At 40.1% G+C, this 25,196-nt stretch overlaps 1 protein-coding gene across 4 annotated transcripts in view; it reads right to left on the bottom strand.

Moving 5' to 3' along the window:
• The window catches only part of HABP2 (hyaluronan binding protein 2), a 42,520-nt gene that overhangs the window by 16,859 nt on the left and 465 nt on the right, over positions 1-25,196 (bottom strand). For all 4 annotated transcript variants that reach the window (XM_077349801.1, XM_077349802.1, XM_077349800.1 and 1 more), the window contains exons 2-6: positions 19,542-19,581; positions 10,312-10,434; positions 3,411-3,521; positions 1,229-1,345; positions 265-384 (exon numbers count right to left, since the gene is read on the bottom strand). In XM_077349801.1, coding sequence (XP_077205916.1) covers positions 265-384; positions 1,229-1,345; positions 3,411-3,521; positions 10,312-10,434; positions 19,542-19,581 — 511 coding nt within the window. The remainder of the gene's footprint in view (positions 1-264; positions 385-1,228; positions 1,346-3,410; positions 3,522-10,311; positions 10,435-19,541; positions 19,582-25,196) is intronic.

Genomic DNA, 25,196 nt, shown 5'->3' with positions numbered 1-25,196 from the left:
AAAGTAATGTCATTATAGACTTCTGTAGCTGTTTTGGCTCTTGAAAAGGCATGGGGAGATGCAGAAGAGGTTTGTACTTATGGGCCTGGTCAGAATTGTCTACTGCTGAATTTTAACATCAGTTTAAAATGGTGATGGGAAATTTGTGGCAGCCACAATTTTTCTGGCAGGTTTAGTTTACTTCAGAGCATACTGATGGGTCAAGAATTCCTTTCTTCCCATGTTTTACTTTGTCCACCACTTGAAGATAGAGCATTTCCTTACCTATCTCGCAATACTTTCCTCTGAATGGCTCAGGACAGGTGCATGTGAACTTTGATCTTATTCGGTGTTTCACACAGATGCCTCCATTTTTGCAAGGGTTTGGTTTACAAACAGATTGTGCTGTCAATGTTCAAACAATAAAATAAATCAAGTTGTTGAATTAGATTGATAGCTTGCAAGAACAATACAGAGAGGCACACACAGTTGGGAGCACTTTTTAAAACAGAAAAGGTAAGTATGGTAGGGTAGTACATTCCGTTTATTCATTCATTCATTCATTCATTCATTCATTCATTCATTCATTCATTCATTCATTCATTCATTTATTCATTTATTTATTTATTTATTTATTTATTTATTTATTTATTTATTTATTTATTTATTTATTTATTTATTTATTTATTTATTTATACCGCCCTTCCCTACAGCTCTGGGCGGTTTAGAGGAAACCAATGAAGAACAGGTTTTTGTACCCTGCTTTTCATTACCCAAAGGAGTCTTAAAATGGCTTATAAACACTTACCCTTCGTCTTCTAACAACAGATACTCTGTAATGTAGGCAAGGCTGAGAGAGCCCTGATGGAACTGTGACTGTCCCGAGGAGGAGCGGGACTGGGGATTCAAATCCAGTTCTTCAGATTAGACACTACTGCTCTTAACCACCAAACCAAATTGGTTTTTGCTACTGATGAAGCTGCTAAACCATGAGCACGACAGTATTTCTTTTCCTGGACGTCATTGTGAACATAAAATAACACAATACTGGCCAACTTGGGCATTTTGGAGGAAAGATACAGTGTTACAAGCAATTATTTCTCTCCAAATATTACGGTTATATTTATTCAAGGGGATGTAAACTAAAAAGATATGAAGGATTTGGTTCATTTTTTGAGTAGCCATATCTAATTGTCGTAACAGGAGAATAGTGATGTTGGATAGTAGCCATTAGCCATATAGTACTTACCTCTGTCACAGAATGGGAGCTGATAGGGATATCTGCAACTGCATCGGTAATAAGGTGGTAGAAGGCTTACAAGACAGTCTCCTCTTTTGCAGCTGTTTCTTTGGCATGTGTTTTTCACTGTGGTAGGTACAGGTAAAATGGACAATAAGTTATCTCCTTATTTTGCAAATATTTCATCACCACCATATTTATCAATTTCACTTACTGGCTTCCAACAGAGGAGACCCCACTTTGTCCTTGCTCCTCCCTGCTGCTGAAATGAGCAACATGAAGAAATTGGGAGGTAGAAAATACTTCTTATAATATCATTTCTGGGTGAAAATGTGTAAATGACATTACCAATGCAGTGATGTCCTAGGAATCCCCTGGATCTGTACAGTAAAATCCATGGAGACTGGTGTCTAAACTATCAATGGAAGTGATGTCACTTCCAGTTTTTGGGGGGTCATAAATGATATTGTGCCATTGTGTGATACCATTTCCACCGTATTGCTTGACCAAACTGTCCTGCCATAGCAATCATAGCTATAACACTGTATGTAATTATGAACCAGTTCTTAGAGTGGGAACAGATGGGAAAAGGGAGGTTCTACTAGCCTAAGGGAAACCTCAACTTTGAAGAAAACTCAGACATCTTTAAAAATATATTGGGAATGTTATCCCTCCAATGCCTGTAACTTTAAAATATTAATGCCCACTGAGGTCTCCTAATCTTGGAAGTGACTGAACTAAAATGGACTGGATCAGAACATTTTCAGTCAGAAAATTTCAAAGTGTTTCACTCAGATACACTTTCTACTTAATTAATTAATTAATTAAATTTATATAGTGCCCTTCCCAAAGGCTCAGGGGAGTTTATGTAAAACAAGAACAAGAAAAATAACTCAGTTTATAATTATAGTATAGTGATAACAATAAACAACTTTATAGAATAGTAGAACACTAGGGAGAACATTATCAATTCATACTAAAGGCCCAGTGGGTTGGGCAGATCTGCAGTTATTGTCATAAGAGGGAGGCTCGTGGGCCAATGGGAAGTGGTGCTTAAGGTCAACCTCAACCAAATGCCTGGTGGAAGAGCTCCCTTTTCTAGGCCCTGTAGAAGTGTTTGAGTTCTGTCAGGGCCCTGATCTCCTCTGGGAGCTTGTTCCACCAGGTGGGGATCAGGATGGAGAAAACTCTGGCCCTGATTGAGGTCAAATGGGCTTCCTTGGGGACAGGGACCACGAGGAGGCTGGAGGTGGTAGAGCAGTAGGCTCTTTGAGGGGTGTAGGAAGAGAGGCGATCCCTCAGGTATACTGAGCCTAGACCGTATGTGGCCTTAAAGGTGATAACCAAAACTTTAAGCCTGATGTGGAATTCAACCAGAAGCCAGCACAGCTGTTGGAGGATGGGTTGGATGTGGGACCTCCAAGGAGTTGCTGTGAGGACCCTGGCAGCTGTGTTCTGGACCAATTGTAGTTTCTGGATCAAGGATAAGGGCAGGCCAGCATTGATCCGAGTTGTAGAGTTCCAGTCTAGAGGTGACCTTTGCATGGATCACTGTGGCTAGGTTTTCTGGGGTCAAGTAGTGTGCTAGTAGTTTGGCTTGATGAAAGTGGTGAAATGTTAGCCATGTAACCATCGTGATCTGAGTCTCCATTGAAAGGGAGGCATCAAGAATCACCCCCCGGTTCCTGGCGGAGTGGACCACTGATATCTGCTCTCCATCCAGGTTGGGTAGATGAGCTTTTTTGCTTGGACTTTTCCTGTCCAACCACAGGACCTCTGTCTTTGAAAGTTGAGCTTCAGATGACCCTGCTTGAGACACCTTGTCACTGATTTCAGGCAGCTGGCTAATGTTTTTGGGCAAGAATCAGGGTGGCCATCTATCAGGAGGAAGAGTGGTGGTAACCCAGCCCAAACTTCCACACCAGTTGAGCAAGAAGGCGCATAAAGATATTGAATGGGATTGGATAGAGTACTGCCTTCTGAGGGACTCGGCAAGCCAGTTGGTGAAGGCTTGATGAGCTTTCTCCTTGTGCTACCTGTCCACGATTCCAGAAAAGGAGATCAGCCACTGAAGGGCATTCCCTCTGATCCCAGCATCAGTGAGGCGGTAAGCTAAAAGCTCACGGTCAACTGTGCATGTTAAAGTGATTAAAAAAAACAACAGTAACTATAATACAAAACTAGCACTTACCATGCTCACATTTGGACCCTATATATGGCTCGACACAATGGCATGTATAGCTGTTTCTGTTCCTCTCACAAATCCCATTATTCTTACATGGTCTGGCTTGGCATGGATTTACTGTCAGAAAAATAAAGCAGAGTTTCGGGACAGGGTAAAATCTGGAATGGCCCAGAACTGGCCAGAAAAGGCATTAAACAAATAAGATAATCCCCCCCCCCGCAGGGCTTTACGTTCTGTGCGGGTTAATCTATTGGTCGTCCCCGGCCCCAAGGAGGCCCGCCTGGCCTTGACCTGGGCCAGGGCCTTCTCAGTCCTTGCCCCAACCTGGTGGAATGAGCTCCCGGAAGAGCTGAGGGCCCTGCGGGAATTACCAGCATTCCACAGGGCCTGTAAGACGGAGCTCTTACACCAGGCTTATGGTTGAGGCCGGGTGTTAAGGAAGATCAGCCCCCCCTCACAAAATTGCGGTAGAGAGTATCATCCCCCTGTAGTTGAGGATGCGGAGACTAGATGAGTAAGATTATGCCATCATTGTTGCTACCGTGACCAATTGGTCACTAACTATTGTAATTTCATTGTTATCGTTGGATTTTAGGGGATGGGGTTATGTGAGCCGCCTCAAGCCTTCGGAGAGAGTTATTTCTAATAGTAACTGTCCTTGACCTATCAGAGGGTATAAAAGAAAGGGAGTTACTTAACTCTGTTATTTGCCTGCTGATCTACTCTAGTGGAGAGGAGGCTTGTTGAGTTGGACTCCCAGAGATTTTGCTGGTTGACTGGTTTAAGCTGACTTTGGTTCCTATCGCTGGAGAAGACTGCACTGGTTTGGCTGGAGGGAATCTGAAAAACTTTACCTTTTCTTTTTTCTCTTCTTTTTTAAAACTTATTTTTCTTAATTTATCTCACTCTCTGAGTTTCTACGGAAGTGTGAGTGGCTACGGGTGAGTGAGGGAGTTGTGATTTTTTATTCTTTTTCTCTTTGGGGCTTTCTGGCTTTTCAATTGTTTAATTGTTTTTTAAACTTAAAATTCTATTTTGATTTTCTCTTTGAATTCTGTGAAGCCAACATTCCAACTAAAATGACTTCGAGAATATGTTCTCTGCATTATTATGGAAGAGCCAATTTATAGCACTTTGCTTTGCTTTGTTGAATGTTGCTCTAACTTGGGGGTCCAAGATTAATTTGCAAAGAAAATTCCAACATTGGAGGTCTTAATCTGCTTAATATAGATTCTTAGTTATAAATAGTTCTCTTTGCAATGGCTTAGTATTGGAGACCAGTTAAAGAAGATCTAAAACTTCTAGACAGCTGTTGAAGATGATCTGATGATTCAGTGATTTGACAGCTGTCAAAGATTATCTGATGTTAATTGGTTTGACAGCTTGTTTGCAATCAAAGGTCAGGTAATTGGATTCAGCTGTTTACAATTACCTCTTACTCCATTCAGCTGGGGACCATTAGCAAAGATGTGTTTCACTATGGTGGCTTGTGGTTTCCCCTAATGCAACAGACTGGATCCATGCAATGCAGGTTATTACACTGCTTGGGAGCAACATATTTCGTCCATGCTGGTAAGCATATGAACTGTATTAAACGCATGGGAAGTAACTCTTCTAGATATTGTAATGGCTCTGTTACTATTTTCTATATTTTTCATATTTTATATTTTTTCAGATGAATTGTGCTATGATAAAGCAGACATGAAATAAGTTATTCAATACTGGAACATTGCATATTATTGCAGAATAATATATGTAACTGGAATAAAATATTTTTTTATATGCACCTTTGATTTTTGGTTGGTTTTGCCAGTTATGCCACAGTGTTTTTTCTTATGCTGATGTTGTAACCATTTTCTGTGACTGCTATTTCGTTACTGGTTGGTGCATTTTGCCCTGCCCGTCTTAGGTTAAGTTGTTACAGTGGTTGGTGTTTTAAGTTTATTTTTGTTGTTGTTAGGTGTGAAGGGCAGCCCCCAATACAGTATCATCACCCCAGGCACATGAACACAGGGCATAGAATCACAGAATAATATAGTTGGATGGTACTGCCTGGGTCATCTAGTCCAACCTCCTGCACTATGCAGGACACTCACAACCCTATCGCTCATCCACTGTAACCTGCCACCCCCTTGAGCCTTCACAGAATCAGCCTCTTCGTCAGATGGCTATCCAGCCTCTTTTTAAAAATTTCCAAAAACAAAGAACCCACCACCCAAGGAAGCCCGTTCCACTGAGAAACAGCTCTAACTGTGAGGAACTTCTTCCGGATGTTTAGACGGAATTTCTTTTGAATTAATTTCACCCCATTGGTTCTGGTCTGTCCCTCTGGGGCAAGAGAGAACAACTCTGTTCCATCCTCTACATGGCAGACTTTTAAATACTTGAAAATGGCTACTATCTTGAAAAATACTTGAAAATCCCCTCTGTCACCTCCTCTCCAGGCTAAACAGACCAAGCTCCCCTAACATTTCCTCATACATCTTGGTCTCCAAACCCCACACCATCTTTGATGCCCTCATCTGGACAGTAACAGTTCCCAAAGTGGGTGGTACGCCCCTCCTAGGGGCTGTGGAAGAAGCCGTGAGGCAGTGAGGAATTTGGAGGCAGTAGGTGGCAGTGAGGACTTTGGGAACAGTAGGAGGCAGCAGTCTGACAATTCCTGCCATAGCTGTGTTTTCCTAGCCAGAGACATTCCAAAGAGGCTTACTCTCTGGATAGTAGTGACCTTGGACTTCCTTGGTGGTCTCCCATCCCAGTGCTGCCCAGGGCCAACACTGTTTAGCTTCCTGAAGGATATGGCAGTTTCAGAAGGTGGGCTAGAGACGATCATATTCCTTCTGAGCTTCTTGCTCTCCTCAAATTCTGTCTTTCCCAAGCTTCGCTCCAGAGCTCCAGGAATTTCTTAACTGAGGGTTGGCAATCCTTCCCCCAAAGTCTCCATCTTTAGGAGGCTGGATAAGTCTTCTCTTACTTGCTCCTAGCCATGGCATTTTCCACTACTTGCTTCTATCTCTCTTTCTCCATTGGTCTTTCTCCCCAAGGTGGCTAAAATAAGGCTGCTGCACAACAACCCAAAAAGGAAGTGTAGGCAATACATTGTGTTTTGGATTTGCCTGTTCTGAGGTGTTCTTAGCCATTTTGCCCTAGAATGGGTTAATAAAGTTGTGAGCGTTATTCATTTCTAAAATATTGTTCTCAAGAATCTGTAATGCATTCCACTGTTTTATTTGTGTGTGTTTTTTTTTGCAGTTCTCTTGTTTTGTGAATGCCCATTCTAGGGTGGGGAAGGGCTGCTGCAGTGTCTCCCAGGCTGGCCGAGGCTTTTTGTGCCCAGTGAGGCTGGGATAGGTGGTGACAGACAGCCCTCCCAGGCGGACTCCGCTCCAGGGAGAATGCAACCAGCCCTCCCCACCACACTCTCTGGTGGGCCTCACAGCCCTCTCGTGGCTTTCTGACCCAGCCAGCCCTCCCCTCTGCACTCACCAGCCCTCCTGCAAGCTCTCTGTATGGTGGGCAGGAGCGCAACGGGGGCGAGTTTGCCAGAGTGCTTCTGGCCGGGGCTGTTGAGGGCAGGCAGTAGTGAGGCCAGACCAATCAGGAAGCGCACAGCGAAGGTGCTCCGCCCAGGAGGGCTCCGTGCTTTTATATATATAGCTACTGGTTACAGATGACTGTCTAGTGACACCTTACTTCAATAAGTGAATACTTTTTTGCTTCAACATACTAATATGGCTCATATTCTGGAATTTATGAAGAGTTATAAAACTACTTATTTGCATTTTGAACTGAAAATTTAAACTCATCCTAGCACAAGCAGCATCCATGTAATTCATATATTCACCAGTTTCAGTCTGCAGCAAGTGCAGAGAAACAAAACCGAGCATCACACTTAAATCTGAAAATGTTTGGGAACAGCATTACTTCTGTCATGCATTACAGAAGCAATTTGGCCCAGAATGGGTTAATAAAGGGGTGAGAGTTGCACTTTTTCATTTCTAAAATATTGTTCTGGAGTGTCTGTAATGTAAACTCCAGTGCCTCCTCAAAGGTTAATATGCTGTATGTCCAAGTGGTTCCGTTTCACAGGTATTCCTTGTTGAACATGGCAGCCCACAGGGCTCTTATCATCTTCAAGGCCGAAGCATGGAATGGGATAATTGGCTTTACAGGAGCAGAAGGCTGCAGAATGGGAGGGAGAGAATCAAATTGCTGAGGTAATTCTCTAGACCAGGGGTAGTCAAACTGCGGCCCTCCAGATGTCCCTGGACTACAATTCCCGTGAGCCCCTGCCAGCAAATGCTGGCAGGGGCTCATGGGAATTGTAGTCCATGGACATCTGGAAAGCTGCAATTTTGATTACCCCTGCTCTAGACTCTAGGGTTCTAAAAGGCATGTGTTCTGATTGGCTCATTGTCATCACCTGATTCAGGTAGGACCAAAACAACAACTGGTCTAGCTTTCATGAATTTGGAGAAACTGAAGGCTTGCACCTATGAATTGCTGTCAACATCATAGAAAACATGTTTGAACTAAAGCTTACAATTGCAAAAAAGTAAGATTGTGCCACCTAATGCAACCTTTAAACTGTAGCTGTTATAGCTTTCTGATTTGCTTGGTTTTAAATAATTATGCTGTGACAAATTGATATTTCTAAATTTCTTCTAATAAATTATGTATTGTATAGTATATATATAAATTATATATCTATATATATCATACATATTTAGTATATACATATCTCATAAAGGTAAAGGTATCCCCTGTGCAAGCACTGAGTCATGTCTGACCCTTGGAGTGACGCCCTCTAGTGTTTTCATGGCAGACTGAATACGGGGTGGTTTGCCAGTGCCTTCCCCAGTCATTACCGTTTTACCCCCCAGCAAGCTGGTCACTCATTTTACCGACCTCGGAAGGATGGAAGGCTGAGTCAACCTTGAGCCGGCTGCTGGGATTGAACTCACAGCCTCATGGGCAGAGCTTTCAGACTGCATATCTGTTGCCTTACCACTCTGCGCTACAAGAGGCTCTTTCTCATACTAGTTTCTTTATTTGCACTCACTTGCTCTGAGAACCCACGGGCTTCAGGCTACAACTCCTTGACACCAGTCCATTTCATTTTCTTGTATCTAAACCTGCTGCTTGCATAAGTCAACCAGCTTGGACTATAACTTTGTTTAATGAAACAGGGGTAACAGTGTGAGTCAACAAGTAGCTCAGGACTTCCTACAGGCTGGGGACCCTGCACAGTCAATCACATCACCTGAAATAAGGGGATGCTGTACTGTTGCCTACATGCTTGGGAGGAGACAGATGCAGAATAATTATCTCTGATTTTGATACATTTATTTCCTTTACCCCCCCCCCCTGGAATTAAACCTAAACAAATGGTGACCATATAAACTAAGCTTGTTATTCCAGTTTGGTTCTTGTATCTGTCAAACAGCTTTATTATGATGTATGCTAATTTGCTGTGTACCCTCTACTTATAAGTTAAAGATTGGTAACTTCCATTCCAATGTATCTGAAAGAGTGTGCATGGACACAAATAGAACTTTGTTGGTCATAAAGGTGCCACTGGATTCAAACTTTGTTTTACGGCTACCCACCTGAATCTACTTCCGATCCATTCAGTTACACTTGTCCAAGTGCCTCTAGATCCTCCTGGAATCAGGAGGCTGAATACATTTTGAATTTTGCTCCAAAATGAATTATCCTGCTTTGGACATGTATTGGAAGGAGTTCTAAGTGAAACCATCTGAATTGTTCCAAACTGAAGCAGAACCATCTGAACCACTTCAAGCTATTTCAGATCGCTGGCTGCCTCATTTGACTCTTTAGCTAACTGCCTGAAGTCTTTTCATCCATGTAAGGGGAGATGGTTTCCAAGCAGTGAGGCTCAGGTGAGAGGCAATATGAGTCACAACTCTGATAACAGTAAGGCATATAGCAGCTGAATGAAAGCAGGTTTTTGAATGTTTTCCCAGTGAAAGCTGGTTTGATGTAATGGTTAAGAGTGCTGGTTTCTAATCTGGAGAGCTGGGTTTGGTTTTCCACTCTTCCACATGCAGCCAACAGGGTGACCTTGGGCTAGTCACAGTCCTGTTAGAACTGTTCTCACAGAACTGTCCTGTCAGAGATCTCAGCCCTACCTACCTCACATGGTGTCTGTTGTAGGGAGAGGAAGAAAAGCTGCTTTCAGTAGTAAAATATGGGGTATAATCCCAATTCTTCTTCTGCTGAGTTTGGGCGTGTTCATTTTGGGCTTGTTCATTAAATCAGTAAATTATTTTCCATTTAATTGTTCCTAATTAATATTTATAACCCAGGGTTGGTTTCATTTTGACTCGGCATTTAAACTCCAACAACCAGTAGTATTAAACATTTACATTCAATGGAGATTTTTCTGGGAACTTCTGTACCTATCTAGTTCTTTGCAAGGATCTTTCTTAATTATTTACTCTGACTGGAAGTGACTCTCCAAGGCCTAGGATTACAAATGTCTATTCTAACACCTCCTACTTGAGATCCATTTATAGAGGATGAAATGACTTGAACCTAGGACCTCCTGTACTAAACTACACCCCCTTACCAAATCATTTACTTAGGTGTTCTTGAATCAAGGAGACCATAATTCCAATAATTCTATTAAAATATGTCTTCATCCTGATCCAAAATACTTCAATTCTAATGAGAGATGAAACTCTTACACATAATTTACAGTGGAATTAATAGCAATAGTCTGAATTTGTGTTGAAAACAGGTAATAGTTAGACTCCTTACAATATGTACAATATCCAGATCATATGACATTTTGCAAATAACCAAGAAGACAAAGTAAGATCTGAAGCTCTTTGAACTGGGATCTATTTTTTTCTTTTGCCCATAAGAAAGTATGAACCAATACCATTGTAGCTGAAGTATTCAAGGAACCAGTCAGGATCTCTTGCAGATATACCCAGTCTGATGTTAGTAGGTTTGGATGTTGCATATTCAGTGCTGTATTCAGAATAGTAGTCATCAGTTGAATCTGTCAGGAATGTGTGAAGATAGACATAGAAATGCATAAAAAAATAATTCTCATACAAAACATTCTTATTCTGCAAATGGGTAAAAGTTTTGATGGATTAGAACCTTGGACAAATATTAGGAGTATTTATATATGAGTAAATCATGAATTTGGACATATTGGCAGTTTGGCTAGTTCAGATGGTTTATTCTATTCTATCCTGTCTTGAGAGCTCAGATTGGATCATCAACAAATTCTTAGTTCATTTCACTTTGACCATAATTGTGGAAAATACATTAGAATTAACAATAATTATCTGGCCAAGATCACTCAGTAACTTTCATGGCTGAGTGCATCTCCTCTAAGCCTAAAACTCTTATTGAAGCACTATTCAGTCATAACCAGTAAAAAGCGATGGGACTCCCACCCTTATCTCATATTATTTTGGGGAATGATGATAAAGTTACCACAAGATGATTTTGTGATACCAATATTCTATGATGTATATTTTATTTGAATTACATAGTGCTTCTGCTGTTTAGTGAATGAACTGGAAATAGCACCTCATCACATAAGTGTTTGTTGAAATGAATTATTTGCCATCCAGAATTTATGGTGTGACTTTATCAAGTAATACAATATAACAACTGCTTTCAAGTCTTATGTTTCTGAAAACATGCTTATGAGGACATGCATGTTTATCAGATGTTGTGATGAAATTTATATACGTTATTCAACCTGACTTTTCAACAATCAATCTCTATTTTCAAATTACTCTGTCCAAATCCATCCAGCTGTATTTTACACTTCCCAATATATCACTGAAGAACAAAGCCCCTTTTGGGGGCACAGTCTGCATTCTATTGCAGGCAATAGCAAAGGTTCTATTAATCTTAATAGTTTAGGACTGCATTTCAACGTTTTGTGCGAATGACTGACATTTAGCTGCATTATTATTGTTACCCTTCTAATTCAGACTGCTAACATATGACCATGAGGCAATTGCAACTATGCTTGTGGTCTTCAGGTAAAAGAAAAAGCCTCATTAGGGAGCCCCTATAGAATGCTTCAGGGTCCCAATCCCATTCAGGACAATGCGGAAACCACACTACTGGGATAATACTTCTACTTAGATAAAGGATAAAGTGCAGATAATTATTCTAGTCCTCGTAGCCATATAAGAGAAAGGACATATTCACGAACAAAGGGAACAAGTGGGAGATTCTCCTTAGCTTTGATCATGGTGCCACATTTCCAATACACAGGCACAGATCTTTGTTCATAGCCATGGCTCTCAGGATACCCATTGACAAATAGCTTTCAGAACAGCAAAGTGAAGATGGGACGGCAGTTCTTTCCATAGACTTTTCACAGAAGTAGTTGATTAAGACGGGTCATCCGCTCTTTCCGGCAGGTGTCACTGCAGTTTGTTGGAACCACTGGTGAGTTTCAAAGAGCAGGTATGGTAATGAGGAGAGTGAAAATGCACACAGGGACCCTTTTAAAAGCTCTCCCCTAGGGTTGGGCCGATGGCCTGGTGGATAACGCTTCGCCTTGAACTGATTATCAACGACATTATCTTAGTTTTCTCAACTCATTCATTCTGTTGCAGCCTTTATCTTTATTCTTCTTTTGCTTCTGATGAAAAAAAAATACTTTTTTGCACAATGGATGCTTTATATTTCATATTAAAATAGAACTTCCTTTTTTTTCTACGCGCCAACCCTGGTTTCTTGACGGGGAAAAAAAGTTTCACCTCATTTATCGTTATGTCAAGTCAAGACTTCTTTTCTTCGCTCATTATTTCATAAGAGTCGAGTCTTTGCAATATGAAAGTGCTGCAGGAGTGCACGCCGGGCTGAGGAATAAGGATCTCATTCCAAGATAAGACCATTGTCTTCACCAAGAAAATAAAGTTTAATGCGGTACAATAGAAAAGGGAAAAACAAAGAGAACGTTTGCCTGGAGTTCAGACTTCAAGCTGACATTGCGTAGGAGGATTTGGCAGAAGTTAGATTTTCTTCTGTTTATTTATTAAACTTTCTCTAAGAAAAGGTATTTTTGGCTCCACATGTACTTTTAAGGTCTGTATGTTATCTCAATACTCTACAGATGAAACAAACAGGGCCTTTTCCTTGAGTGAACAATAGTTCCATTTTTGGATGCTTTGAGAGAACCTTTTAGTCTGTAGTTTCTCCCCCTTGAGGACTTCTCCTTGATTTGTTTTGTCTCACCTGCCTTTATTAGTTCCTAATGAAACATTGGATGACATCATGTGAACTGACCATATGATAGCACCAACCATTAGGAACTTACATTTTCTCACAGTTGTTAGTCTTTCTTTGTTCACATTGTCTGAGCACTTCTTTTTGGATCATTTGCTCATTTTGTTCAGTAATTGGTAGTGAGGAATTCTGCCCACAAAGCTTTCGGAATCATAGGGGCCTTTATATTAAGATTCAGGTTATTTTAGTGAGCTATTTTTTGACACGAACAAATTGCTGAGACTAATCAATCAATACGTACATATTTACACATCCATAATAAATATATCCAGGTTTAATATATATGAAGGACAGATAATATGGGTGGGGATGATGAATGGTTAGAAATTAATATAATTATCTGAGTGAATAAATAGCAAGTATATTAATCACTAAGAATCTGAAGTGTAATATTGGCAATATCTGTCTTGACCCATAGCTCTTCTTTTTACACCAAGGCTAACAGAAAACACCAACATGATGCAAACCAATATTTCTACAATCCAAAATCCTCTTGCATGTTTAATTGGACATCTCCTCCTGTTAGTTGTATTGACTTACTCTGTACAATGCTCCTTGAGTTCCAGTCAGAAAGGCAGACTGTAAATATTGCAAATAAATTAACAAATACATAAATGTCCTGAAGGGTTTGTCTCAGATATTTTTTCAGGAAAATGACTTTTTATCAAAAACCACACTTGAAATGTTGCGCATCATTATGCTAGATCTATTTTTAATATTGTTCTATTATTTCATACTCCCCCTTTTGCTTGTGGGCCTTTGGGTCCTTTACTTCAAGGGCTTCTGTTTATTTTTCTGTTTATTTTGCAATGAAAATGTCATATCATTGGTTAACGGGTGCAGAGTCTTCCTAATCAGTTGTTTTGTTTTGCAGAAGTGTCACAGGATGTTTCACTTAATGGATTGGAAAACTGTTCCCCTTTTCCCAGGGCTTTGCACATTCCTACAACTTCAAGACAGGTGCAGCAATCACCACCAGTCTGCCCTTAAATGCTTTCCTTGCATAAGGCTAATAATAATAATAATAATAATAATAATAATAATAATAATAATAATAATAATAATAATAGCAAAGTATCTGAGCCCAGGACTCCCTGGCACAATGGTATGCTCTTTCTTTCCCAGACCACTTATGTTAAGGTCAAGAATTTTCGTTTAATTTCAACTAGGTTATCACATTGGCTGAGGGCGTTTGGATACTGGGTGGTATTTTAAATACGAACTCTCAAGAGTAATCCAATTTAATCATATGCTCTGACAAAAAAAGAGCACACAAAAGAGCATAAGTGATATTAAATACTTCCAAGATCAGTCATGGCATACAGCATATTATACTGTGTACATTACTATCATATTTATTTATTCTTTGATTTTTATTTATTTATTCTTTGATCATCTGGTTTTCATATATGAACATTTATCTATGGATTATACTAATTATATAAAAATAGTAATAAAAAAAAGACTCCTCTGTCTCAATGGCAATTGGGGCAAATTATTCATCAGCTGGGCAGATTATTCCAGCCCGAGCAGTGTTTTAGGAGCGCTGCTAATTTTAAAAAATATACACTTAGGTCATGCTTGTAATCTTAATGGTTTATTAAATATTAATGATTTTATGCTGCTTTATTATTTGGTCCTGACTCACTTTGTGAACTGCCTTAAGCAGGTTCTCTGGAAAGGTGGCTTCTAAATTTTGTATATAAACCCAGAGATGGGAGATAATATCAGTTGGGATTATTACTACTCATGTCTCTTTTATTTATTTTTATTTATTTGTATTTATATACTGCTCTCCCCTGCAGCTCAGGGTGGTTCACAGAAAACAGTGGATTACAGAAAACATTAGATGAGTAATAGTACAAAGAACTGAATCAATGATCATAACTTCATCAATCATAACATAACATAATATGTTCAGTGGCAATTTGTGTGCAATCCCATAGAGTGCATTTGTCTGGATAAGAAGAAGGTTTGTTCTTATATTCCGCTTTTCTCTACCTGAAGGAGGCTCAAAGCAGCTTACATTCGCCTTCCCTTTCCTCTCCCCACAACAGACGCCCTGTGATGTAGGTGGGGCTGAGAGACCCCTGATACTACTGCTTGGTCAGAACAGTTTTATCAGTGCCATGGTGAGCCCAAGGTCACCCAGCTGGCTGCATGTGGAGGAACACAGAATCAAACCCAGCATGCCACATTAGAAGTCCGCATTCCTAACCACTATACCAAACTGGTTCTGGAGGCCCATTATATGTTGTAATCGGCCTTGACCAAATACCTAATGGAACAGCTCTATTTTGTGGGTTCTGCGGAACTTTGATAGCTCAGACAGGGCCCAGATCTCTTCTGGGAGTTTGTTCTACCAGGTGGAGGCCAGGACAGAATATGACCTGTCACTGCTTCAGGCCAAACGTGCTTCCTTGGGGCCAGGGATCACTAGCTGGTTGGCACTGGCTAAGCATTGATTCTGCAGGAGAATCCAGGCAGTCCTCCATCAGGAAAAAAAGCTGGGTGTCATCTGCATAGCACCCAAGTCCCAGCCTCCACACCAGTTGAGCAAGAGAGTACATAAATATGTTAAATAATATTGGAGAGAAGAACTCCACAAGAGAGTTCACAGTGGTTTGATTGTCTCTATCCAGTTGTTACCCTCTGTCCACAACCTCATAGAAAAGAGATCAGCTATTGGAGGGTTGGCACTGGCGAGGCAGTGAGCTAAGAGCTTGTGGTTGACTAGGTCAAACACTGCTGTAAGGTCAAGACGTACAAGGAGAGATAACCTGCCCCAGTCCAGCTTGTGGCAGAGGTCATGTGTTTGGGCAACCAGCACTGTTTCCACCCCGTAGCCAGGCCAGAAACCTGACTGGGTCAGATCTAGGACTGAAGCTTCCTCCAGAAATGCTGATATTAGGTCTGCAGCAGTCCTTTCTAAAATTTCCCCAGAAATGCCAGATATGAGAATGCTGCTTTCCCATTATCTTGATTTGTTTTATTTTATCATGGTTTTTATACGTAACATATTGCCGCAGGGATATGGGTAAAAGGAAAGGTAATTTTAAAATGTAATAGTGAATAACAAAATCTTTGTACATACTTGTTCTTATTAAAAATTGATCAAGCAATTAGTATTTATAGATTTATGTTGCACACCATTCCTATAAAGTGCAACATCTAGAATCACACTAAGAGAATTAACCAAAGGGGAAATACACTCCACATTCCTTCATGTTTGAACAGTATGATTCTTTCTCATTAAAAAATGAGTTATTTAGCAACCAGAAAACAAAGTATCATCAAGAAATAATATTTTTTTAATTAAATTTGGTGATTGTATTGAATTGTTATGCATTTAATGAATTTCTGAATTATGTCCGATCTGTGTGAGAGTAGTATAGCATAAGTGCATAACTGGCTCTGAGGAAACATAGGTGTAATTATGTGGCTACCCAAATCCCAAGATGGGCTCTATCTAGTAATCCAGAGGGAAGCTCTAACCAGATGAACACTTTTTCTTCAACATCTTTCTGTTCTTCATTTTTCAAAAATATCTCCAATAATGTTCCAGTGCAGCACACTACATAATATCAAGTCTCTCAGTTTACTTATAAATTCTGGCACCTAACTGTCAATTGATTTTGAATTACAGTCTGGCACTATATGCCAAAATATCTTTCTTTAACAATATATATTCAAAGGTGAAATTATTTTCCATTCAGCGATGAACTTTTCATCTGCCTGGCTACACAACTAAAGAAATCCCATAATCCTTCTTCATTTTAAATACTCCTCTTCTTTGGTTTCTATGCACTGGTTAACCTCTTTTTTTCTTTACTTAAGAAATATTTTTGCTCAGGTCATTAAATTATTCATAGCAAGTCATAGATTTAGTAAAGTAAAAGCAACTTAAAGATATAAACATTATTAATGCACAAAGTGTGATACATGGGTTTATTTTAACATATTGTGGAATCAGATCCTTCACTCTGCAAACGTTGAAAAACCTTAACATATTTAAGGATGCTGTGATCCAACGTTTCTCTCTGCAATATGACAATTACCCAAAATTTGATGCATTCTATATGCACGTTTTCAAAGAGTAACTTTTTTCTGTGTTGTGGAAAAAGCAGACTGCCTTTCAAGTTTAAAACTGCCTAATATTTATTTTCAAAAATTAGACTGCTGCTTTCTGTAAGGTAACTTACAGTTAAAACAAATATTATAAAAACACATCATCAAAACAATTAAAACAAAACTAAAATGCATATTTTAAAACCATAGAAAAACATAATTAAAATCTGTGGCTGGAGGGAGGTACCAATGGGGGGAGGGATGCCAGATGGAACAAAAAAACCCACCTTCACCTACTGGTTGAAAACAATGACAGAAAGGGAATAATGAATATCCCTGGGGAAAGAGCTCTGTAGTTTTAGAATTGCATAAAGGAACTATACTGTGTGACATCCCTTCTAAACATTACAATTTAACTGCCTTTCCTTGTGATGGTATGCGCCTCTCTGACATGTAGGTTTAACTGGGCACCTTGTCTAAAAGGATATTATATCTTATTTGGTGTCTTTGTATGGCTTTTAAAATTATTAATTGCCTGCTCAGGAAAGTTATATACACCGTTGCATGGTCCACCTATGGGACTAGGTGACAAATCTTGCAATAAGTACTTTTGATACTCTGTTAACATAGAAGCTGTTGAGTCTGTGTTATCAAGAATCAAATTGAGAATGTGGTTGAAAAGTAAGTGCAAAGAAACTTCTGCAGAGGTTTGAATTGAGTATTGTGACAGGCCAACCCCCTCTGGGCAGAGATCAGGAATGGAGGGGGAGTCAGTTCCTCTGATAATAAATGGCCACTCATGTACACAGCTTACAGCAGGCTTTCTCAACCAGCGTTTCATGAAACCCTGTGGTTTCATGATTGACCTAGAAGTGTTCCTGAATGGTGGGAGTTAATTGATTTTAAGGTTTTTTTAAAAAATTGTTAAACATTTATTGGGTGATGTGACCATATATGGTCATGTTGGTCTGCCCCCCCCCCACTCCCAAAATGGCCAACGATGGGCCTGGAGGGGGAGGGAAGAACATGTACACAGCTATGCTTCCCAGTCATATTCTGCATGATTGTGCCACTTCTGGGGTTTCTCAAAGCCTGAAGAGTGATTCCGGGTTCCTCAACAGTAAAAAGTTGAGAAAGGCTGGCTTAGGCAGAACACTTACCAGTATGATCAAGGCCATTTTAGTCCCATAACCAGGTCTGAAATCTGATGGGTTCAAATAATTCACTTCATTCAGGAATCTCTGAAATTGTCCAGCTATCACTAGTTCAATCATCTGACTCAAGTATGGTACACTTGAGACTAGATGGTAATTATTCAACTCTCTTGGTACCAGAATGGTTTTTTTAAAGGTGTGGACGCACAGCTTCCTGCTCCATGGAAGGAGAAACTACCCAAGCTCCTAGGTGGTTACTGTCTCTGAGAACCAGTCTGCCAACTCCCCTCAGAAGATTTAAGCAGCCAGGTGGGGCAAAGGTCATACAAAAAGTTGCTAGGTCTCACACTTCAAGTATCTTACCCACAACCTCAGACTGCACAATCTGAAAGGTATCTCGCATAACTGGACAAATAGTCACCCTAGCAAAATGATTGCAGCAGCCTGCAGACCAGTCCACCTCTTCCTATATACCAGAAAGCAATAGATCCCTGACAACTTAGAAGAGTTCTACAAATTTATGCAGATGCAATGATGGTAGGGAACTGCCACCGTGATCACCATGAAGTAGGTTTTGGAATGAGCTCTGACCTGTGCCTTGTTGGATTAACTGTTTTAGGATTTATCTGACTTTTGTATATACATTGACAGACAGGTTAGGTTCCACCTCTCCCTGAGATTAGCCAGTGGGAGCTGAAACTGTATTAGTGAGGGAGAGATTAATTAAATTAATAAATCTTTGTTGGTCTTAAAAGTGCCATTGGACTCAAATTTTGTAATGAGGGAGAGAATTAGTTGAAAATGGCAGTTAAGAAAGTGGATGAGGGCAGTTAGGGAGCTGAGACATGTATCTGGCTGAGTGGAGCTGTGGCAAAGAGCAGCTTAAAGCTATAAAAAGCTGGAATAGGAAAACAGTTCTAAAGTTCAATTGAAAAGAAACATAATCTTTACCTGACTTTCTTCAGTGTTATGCCCAAACCATAAATAAAAACTAACTCTTTCATTTCACCCTGTGAGCTGGAAGTGTCAGGGAAAGAACTCTCCTCCCCAGACTAATCTGGAGGTCCCATAGAAAATAATATCCTTTTAAAATGGTAAAGAGCAGAAGTGCCATTGAACAATTGGGCACCCTGAAAATTTTGGGCAGTATACCTGTTCTCTGCACTCATTTGCAAGGTGCCTGGCCTTTAAACTTGAAAGGGTTACTATTTTCTATGGACAGTAGATCTGACCTCTAAACTGCTTAGGACATACTCCCCCCCCCCCCACACACACACCTCAACACTGGTGGTGGATCTTTGTATCTTTCTGCTTTCAATTTTGTTTTCAGTTAAATGAAAGCTCATGCAACTGATTTGGTATAGATTTCTAAACATGGAGAGGGGTAAGCACCCACCCCTATATAAATCCGGCATTTATATTGGGAGGATGTGTGTGTATATACAGTGCTGAGCCCTTTGTTACATTCCGCAAGGTCTCATGTTCAACCACAAATCATTTACTTCCCCACAAATCAATCAAACCTGCACTTAGTCTCTTGCTCGCTCAAATGATAACCGCTTCCCCAGGGCCTACACTTTATAAAATAGTTGTTACAAAACAAAAGACATGTATCACTTACCAATCAGTAGGTCAAACAATGACGACAGGGTACCCGAGGTCTGTGTAGGGAACAAAACTGTAGTAACTATGGTAAAGTAATAGTAGAATAATAATAAATAAAGCATAGTATTCAAGAAATGTCAGACTTTAATTTTTCATTATACAGCGGCCCAGTTTAATAAAACAGAACCATTTTGAAAATTAGGTAAATGTATGTTCCCATAGTAATTTTGAACATACTACAGTTCTCAATTACATAACTCCTGGGCAAAGAATACACTGAACTGGAGAAGGCGACACCCCTGTATTGACATTATTAAAGAACTGAACAATGCAAAACTTGCCACGAAGAATTTTGTCTCCCCAGGAGTAGATCCGAATATACCCCGTGGTTTCTGAATAACAATGTTTTTTTCTTTTGAATCTTAACTTTTCCAGAGTGGAATTCTCAAACTAGAACTTGCTGTTCCACCATGCCACCATTTCATGTCATCATTGACACATGTTCACCCCACCTCCTGCCTTTTTGTCCCACTCAGTTGTTCCTGAGACATCTGCCATTTTTAACATGTTAATTGTGTTATGATGCAATTGTTTCCAATTTTTTTAAAAAAATGGTGGATGGTTTGCTTGAAATAAATGCAATCACCATCATAAAATGACTTCTGTATACTTGGAAAAGTATAACTGAATTTAGGACCACAGAATATATCACTTATGTAGGGCAACCTGATCGCTTGCTACAGTTACGGATGCTTACACTGCTGTATGATGGAACTGTAGGAATAAAATAATGGGGAAAGCAGCACTTCCAGTTACACGCTCTTAAGTATCATCATAACATCCATGCAGAAGTATAGGAATGTTCTAAATCTTTGTGATAACAGCAATTGTAATCTAGCAAATACAAAATTATGGCAAGCCCTGGAGGGCAATCTCCTCAACACCATGATTCTGAGCCCCTCCTTTTAATGCCTGTACAAATGCTATGATTTTTGTTAATGCTTAGAATATTGTACTGTAGCAGAATTTTGCCCAGTTTCCTGGGCAATATTACTGATCTACTTCATATATTGAGTACACTTCATCAATCTGCATACATAATAAGAGTGACTATTATATAACCACTGGAGATAAATAATTTAAAGTAAGTGTTTTTTCCGTTTCAGAGTCTCCCCCCACCATGCTCTTACCTATTTTTTGGCATGTTATATTCTACATAGCCAGAAGAGGGAGGGCTTGTCTTTCAAAGTCAGAAAATAAGTGAATGAGAATCTAGCTTTTATTTCACACCAGATAAATCATTTCTTCTGTCCAACATGAATACAATTTAGATAGACAGACAGATGGATGGACAGACACAGCTCTCTGTCCAAGAAGTTTAACAGCTATATTACTTGTCCTGTCCCCATTTTATCCTCATAATAATCCTGTGAGATTTGAAACAGAATGTGTGACTACCTCAAGATTATCCAACAAAGTCCCATGACAGAATGGAAATTTTGACCTGCAATTTTGTTGTCCTATACTCCAAACCAGGGATCCCCAACCTTTTAAAGCCTGTGAGCTCTTTTGGAATTCTGATACTGTGGTGAGTATAGTCACAAAACGGCTGCAACAAGTGGTGGACCCAGCCACAAAAAGGGGGTCATGGCTTACACAGTAATGTGGTGGCAGCTGCTGCCAAAGCAGTGATTTTTAAAAATCTGCACAGCCAATCAAGTCACCAGAGGCCAATCAGAGGCCTCACTGGTTAAAAGCTTCACTTGGCCTCTCTCACTTTTTAAAAGCACTTGGCAGGCAATAGGAAAGGTATCGACAGGCACCGTGACACCAATGGGCACCACACTGGAGACCCCCGCTCTAAATATTATATCACATGGAAGGAAAAACAGGAGTGAATCCAATTCATAGCTTCAATAACTAAAACAAAAGTTATAATATGACAAATTTACCAAAATACAATTTTTATTGTTAGTAGGTAACAATGAAGGGAAAGAATGAATGGCGCCACCCACAGGAGCAAAGAGACAAAGGAAAAATGGTACAGTGGGAAAATAGTTCTTTATTCTGGATAACAATACCCCTAAGCATTTTGCACCAAGCTTCCTCAGAGGGTTCTGTAGAATGTACATGCAACAGTACAGACATTCTACATCAGCTGGTTTAGTGGGAGCTCCATTGCATGTAAATTCCACAGAACCCACTGAGGAAGTTTGGTGAAAAATATGTAAATATTGTAAATATTGTTATTTGGAATTCTTTCCCCACTGCTCCACTTTCAATTTGTTGCTTAGTGCACAAAGTGCACAAATAACTTGAAATGCAATATTAAATGTGTTTTCTTGGAAATTATTCCAATTTGCTTTGGCTGAATCTATCACTATCCAGGCAGAATTTTTCCTTCCCCCCTGCTCATGTTCTATGGTTACAAGGCACAGGCTGACACTCAGCAGGATGTGGACTCATGGGAAGTTGCCATTGCATTAACAGCATGATGTCCAGGGCGAACCTAGAAGAGATGTCATGCTGCTAAAGAAGTCTTTAGGCAACATGCAAAATGTAAATAATCATAACACCTAAACAGCTTCATACTTACCCTTCCCCCTCCCCAACACCACTTTATGGCTTAAGCGGGCTTTCTAAAATGGTTGACCTGTAAGGTTTTATCATTGCGTGGTAAATAACATCTTGTTAAGAATATTAAGCACTTTTTATTGGAGAGATTATAAAAGCAGATGTCTCTTCTACTTGCTTCTACCATTACAATAGGGTTGTCAACTCCAAGTTGGAAATTCCTAGAGATTTGGGAGGTGGAGGCTAGGAAGACCTTATAAGGGTATGATAACACAGATTCCACCTTCCCAAACAGCCATTTCCTCCAGAGGAACTGATCCGTGTAATCAGAGGACCAGTTGTAATCTCCAGTCCCACCTGAAGGCTGACAATCCTATAGTTAGGTCAGCAACACCCAAAACAGATCTGACAGGAAAGGATGAAGTTTGCTTTCAAATCTCCCCACAATGTCGTCTTCGTGACTGAGCACTTGCCCAGCTCTGCCAGTCGAGTTTTCAAAATGCTCAAGTGACAGAGACTGCCCCAGTAGCATTTCACCCTCTATCTCAGCCAGGAATGATTTTCTCAGAAAACCCAAAGATGGATGGCACAATAAAGTGTTTCGTTAGTATTCTTATATAGAAATTCGCAGCAACAAGTTTACTTAAAAATGGAACCAGCCAAATAACATAATAAGCTGGATCAAGCTAAGAGTCCTGATCCAGCTGTCCTTGGTGATGAGAAAAGGAATAAAAAGAAGTTACCTTTTTATGCTTTTTGCTCCATATAACATATAGGAAACAATGAAATTGGGAAAGCAATCTAAGAAGTCAGTAACATTTTGTTGACTGGTGCTTACTCCCAGGGGAGTGGTTTTTAGGTCTGCAGTAGGAATGCTGGTCTCCATTTGAGACCAGGAATTACAGCTCATTCCCAGACTATAGAGGTCAGTTCCCATGCAGATGCTTTAGAAGGTGGACTCTATGGAATTGTATCCTATTGAGGTCTCTGTCCTCCTTATGATCCACCCACAAATCTCCAGGACATTCCCACCCTGAATCTAACAATACCCCACCCACCTACCAATGGCCAGTAGGGACCAGGCAACCCTAGTCTGCAGCCATCACTGACCATGATGCTCTGTGCTTCCAAATGCTTCTTATGCTAAGAAATACCTTGTGTTCCAGTTTTTGTGTTTCCCAATTTTCTGTACAATTGTGCAGATTATAGGGTTTAAAAAAAAGAAACTGATAAATCAGCAAAGTAGCCTACCATTCTGAAAGATTGTGACTCTTTGGAAAAGTCAATGTTGAAACAATAGTGTGTTCAACAACTACTGGAGGATTAAGGTAAAGTTTCTCACTGCAAAGAAGCTTATGTTTAGTCACTATCTCCAGCCTGCCCAAACTCATAAGATTGATGGGAGAGGATAAAATGGGGTGATAAAAGAATGGCTTCAGTTAAAAAGCAACAGTGACAAAGTTTTAAAAGGAATATAAACGTGCCAGGAGTGAATTTAAGTGATAACATCAGGATTGGAGAATGTTCCTGGTTAGCCTGGTAAATTGTGTGCCTGGTTGGTAAAAGAGGGGAAGAGGCAACTGAGAAGACTGGGGGGTTGAGAAGGGGCAGCTGGGCAGAGATAGGGTTGAAGAGACTGCAGAAGACTGGGAAAGGAGAGGGGAGGAAGAAAGTCCTGAAAATGCTTGGTTACTAGAACAGGCAAGGAAAATGCATGTGATGAATAAAAATGTAACAGAAATACCAAATCTTCACTGGCTATATACAGTGACAAGAGGCAGAGTTTGTGTGCAATTCTATTTTTACTATATTATATGCTTAACTGGGATTTGTTCTGTTATTTAAAACTAAAAATACCTGTTTCTTGACTATACTGATTACCTTGGTCTGTAAATATCTCTCAAGGGTACCTTTGGCATAAAGGAATGGAAACTCCAAGCAGTGGCAGTAACTGGAGTAGACAGTGTGTCACAAGGAAAACCATGTGTTTTTCTTTAGAGGAAGGGTAGAATGAAACAGATAGAAAGGGAGGGGAAATGCTGTGAGATATAACAGTTACAGGTCTGATATGCTGTATTTCCCCATCCTGAAGTTGAGCATATTGTATCATTTAACAATGAGCATTATCAACATTTGGCATCATTTTAGCTGAGGTTGTGGCATTGTGCTTTGCGCAATGTGCTTTCTATAGAAAGCAGATATGATTTAAAAACAGAGACAACAGAGCTTTTTCTGTTATAGCCCAAAAGCCAGGTCCTCCTCTGTGCTTGACACAAGATTTCTGCCGCATCAAACCTTTTGCTGTATCTGTGCTGAGAATGCAGGTTATGCAGCTTGACTTAAAGCTTATGGAAACCTATTAAGACTCTTTAGCTGTAAGGGAACTCTCATGCTTCAGGGCATATGCTGATTGCCTTCAGGGGTCAAAAAGAATTTTTCCCTCTACAACAGATCAGCGCAACATTTGCTAATGCATCTATCTAAGACATTTTGCAGCCCTGTAGCTTCAGGCAGACCCCAGCCCATCCTGTAGAAAGAGCATATTGCCCTCCCTTGATCAATGAACCTTGCTGAATTGGCAACTTGCTTTCTCCTCCTACCCCTCTAGAGATCACAATGCAGCAGAACAGAAGACATTATCTTGTATGCACTGAACAGTTGCCTGATAGGTCATACACTTACTAAGAGCAAACTCCTAAACATTTGCAGCCTGATCTCCAGCAGGCTTACTTGGAAGTAAGGCCATTTCATCCACAACTTGTGCTTTATTATGCTTAAGTCTTAAATGATATATGAAATGACAACTATGAACTCTGCTGTACAATTTAGGGAACACTTAAGCGGCTCTACACAAAATTAAGACCCTGGTAATTCAATGTTGCTGTCTCCTAGGACCCTGTGGTTAGGACCTACATGTTAAAGTGTTATCAAATACTGCCAAACTTAAATTAATAGCTTCCAATTTAAGAACTTATCAGAGTGAACTCAGGCCTTGCGGTGTCTTGTTTCTTTAATGTAGGTTTAGACATGCACTTAATACACAATCAGCTTTCTATATTTAATAGTATTTAAGGTTTGCCCTGTTAGATTAGCATCC

Source organism: Paroedura picta, chromosome 8 (assembly GCF_049243985.1).
Source record: "Paroedura picta isolate Pp20150507F chromosome 8, Ppicta_v3.0, whole genome shotgun sequence".
Taxonomy (NCBI): domain Eukaryota; kingdom Metazoa; phylum Chordata; class Lepidosauria; order Squamata; family Gekkonidae; genus Paroedura; species Paroedura picta.
Note: the sequence above shows the minus strand (reverse complement) of the source record. Positions and strands in the feature narration are given on the sequence as shown.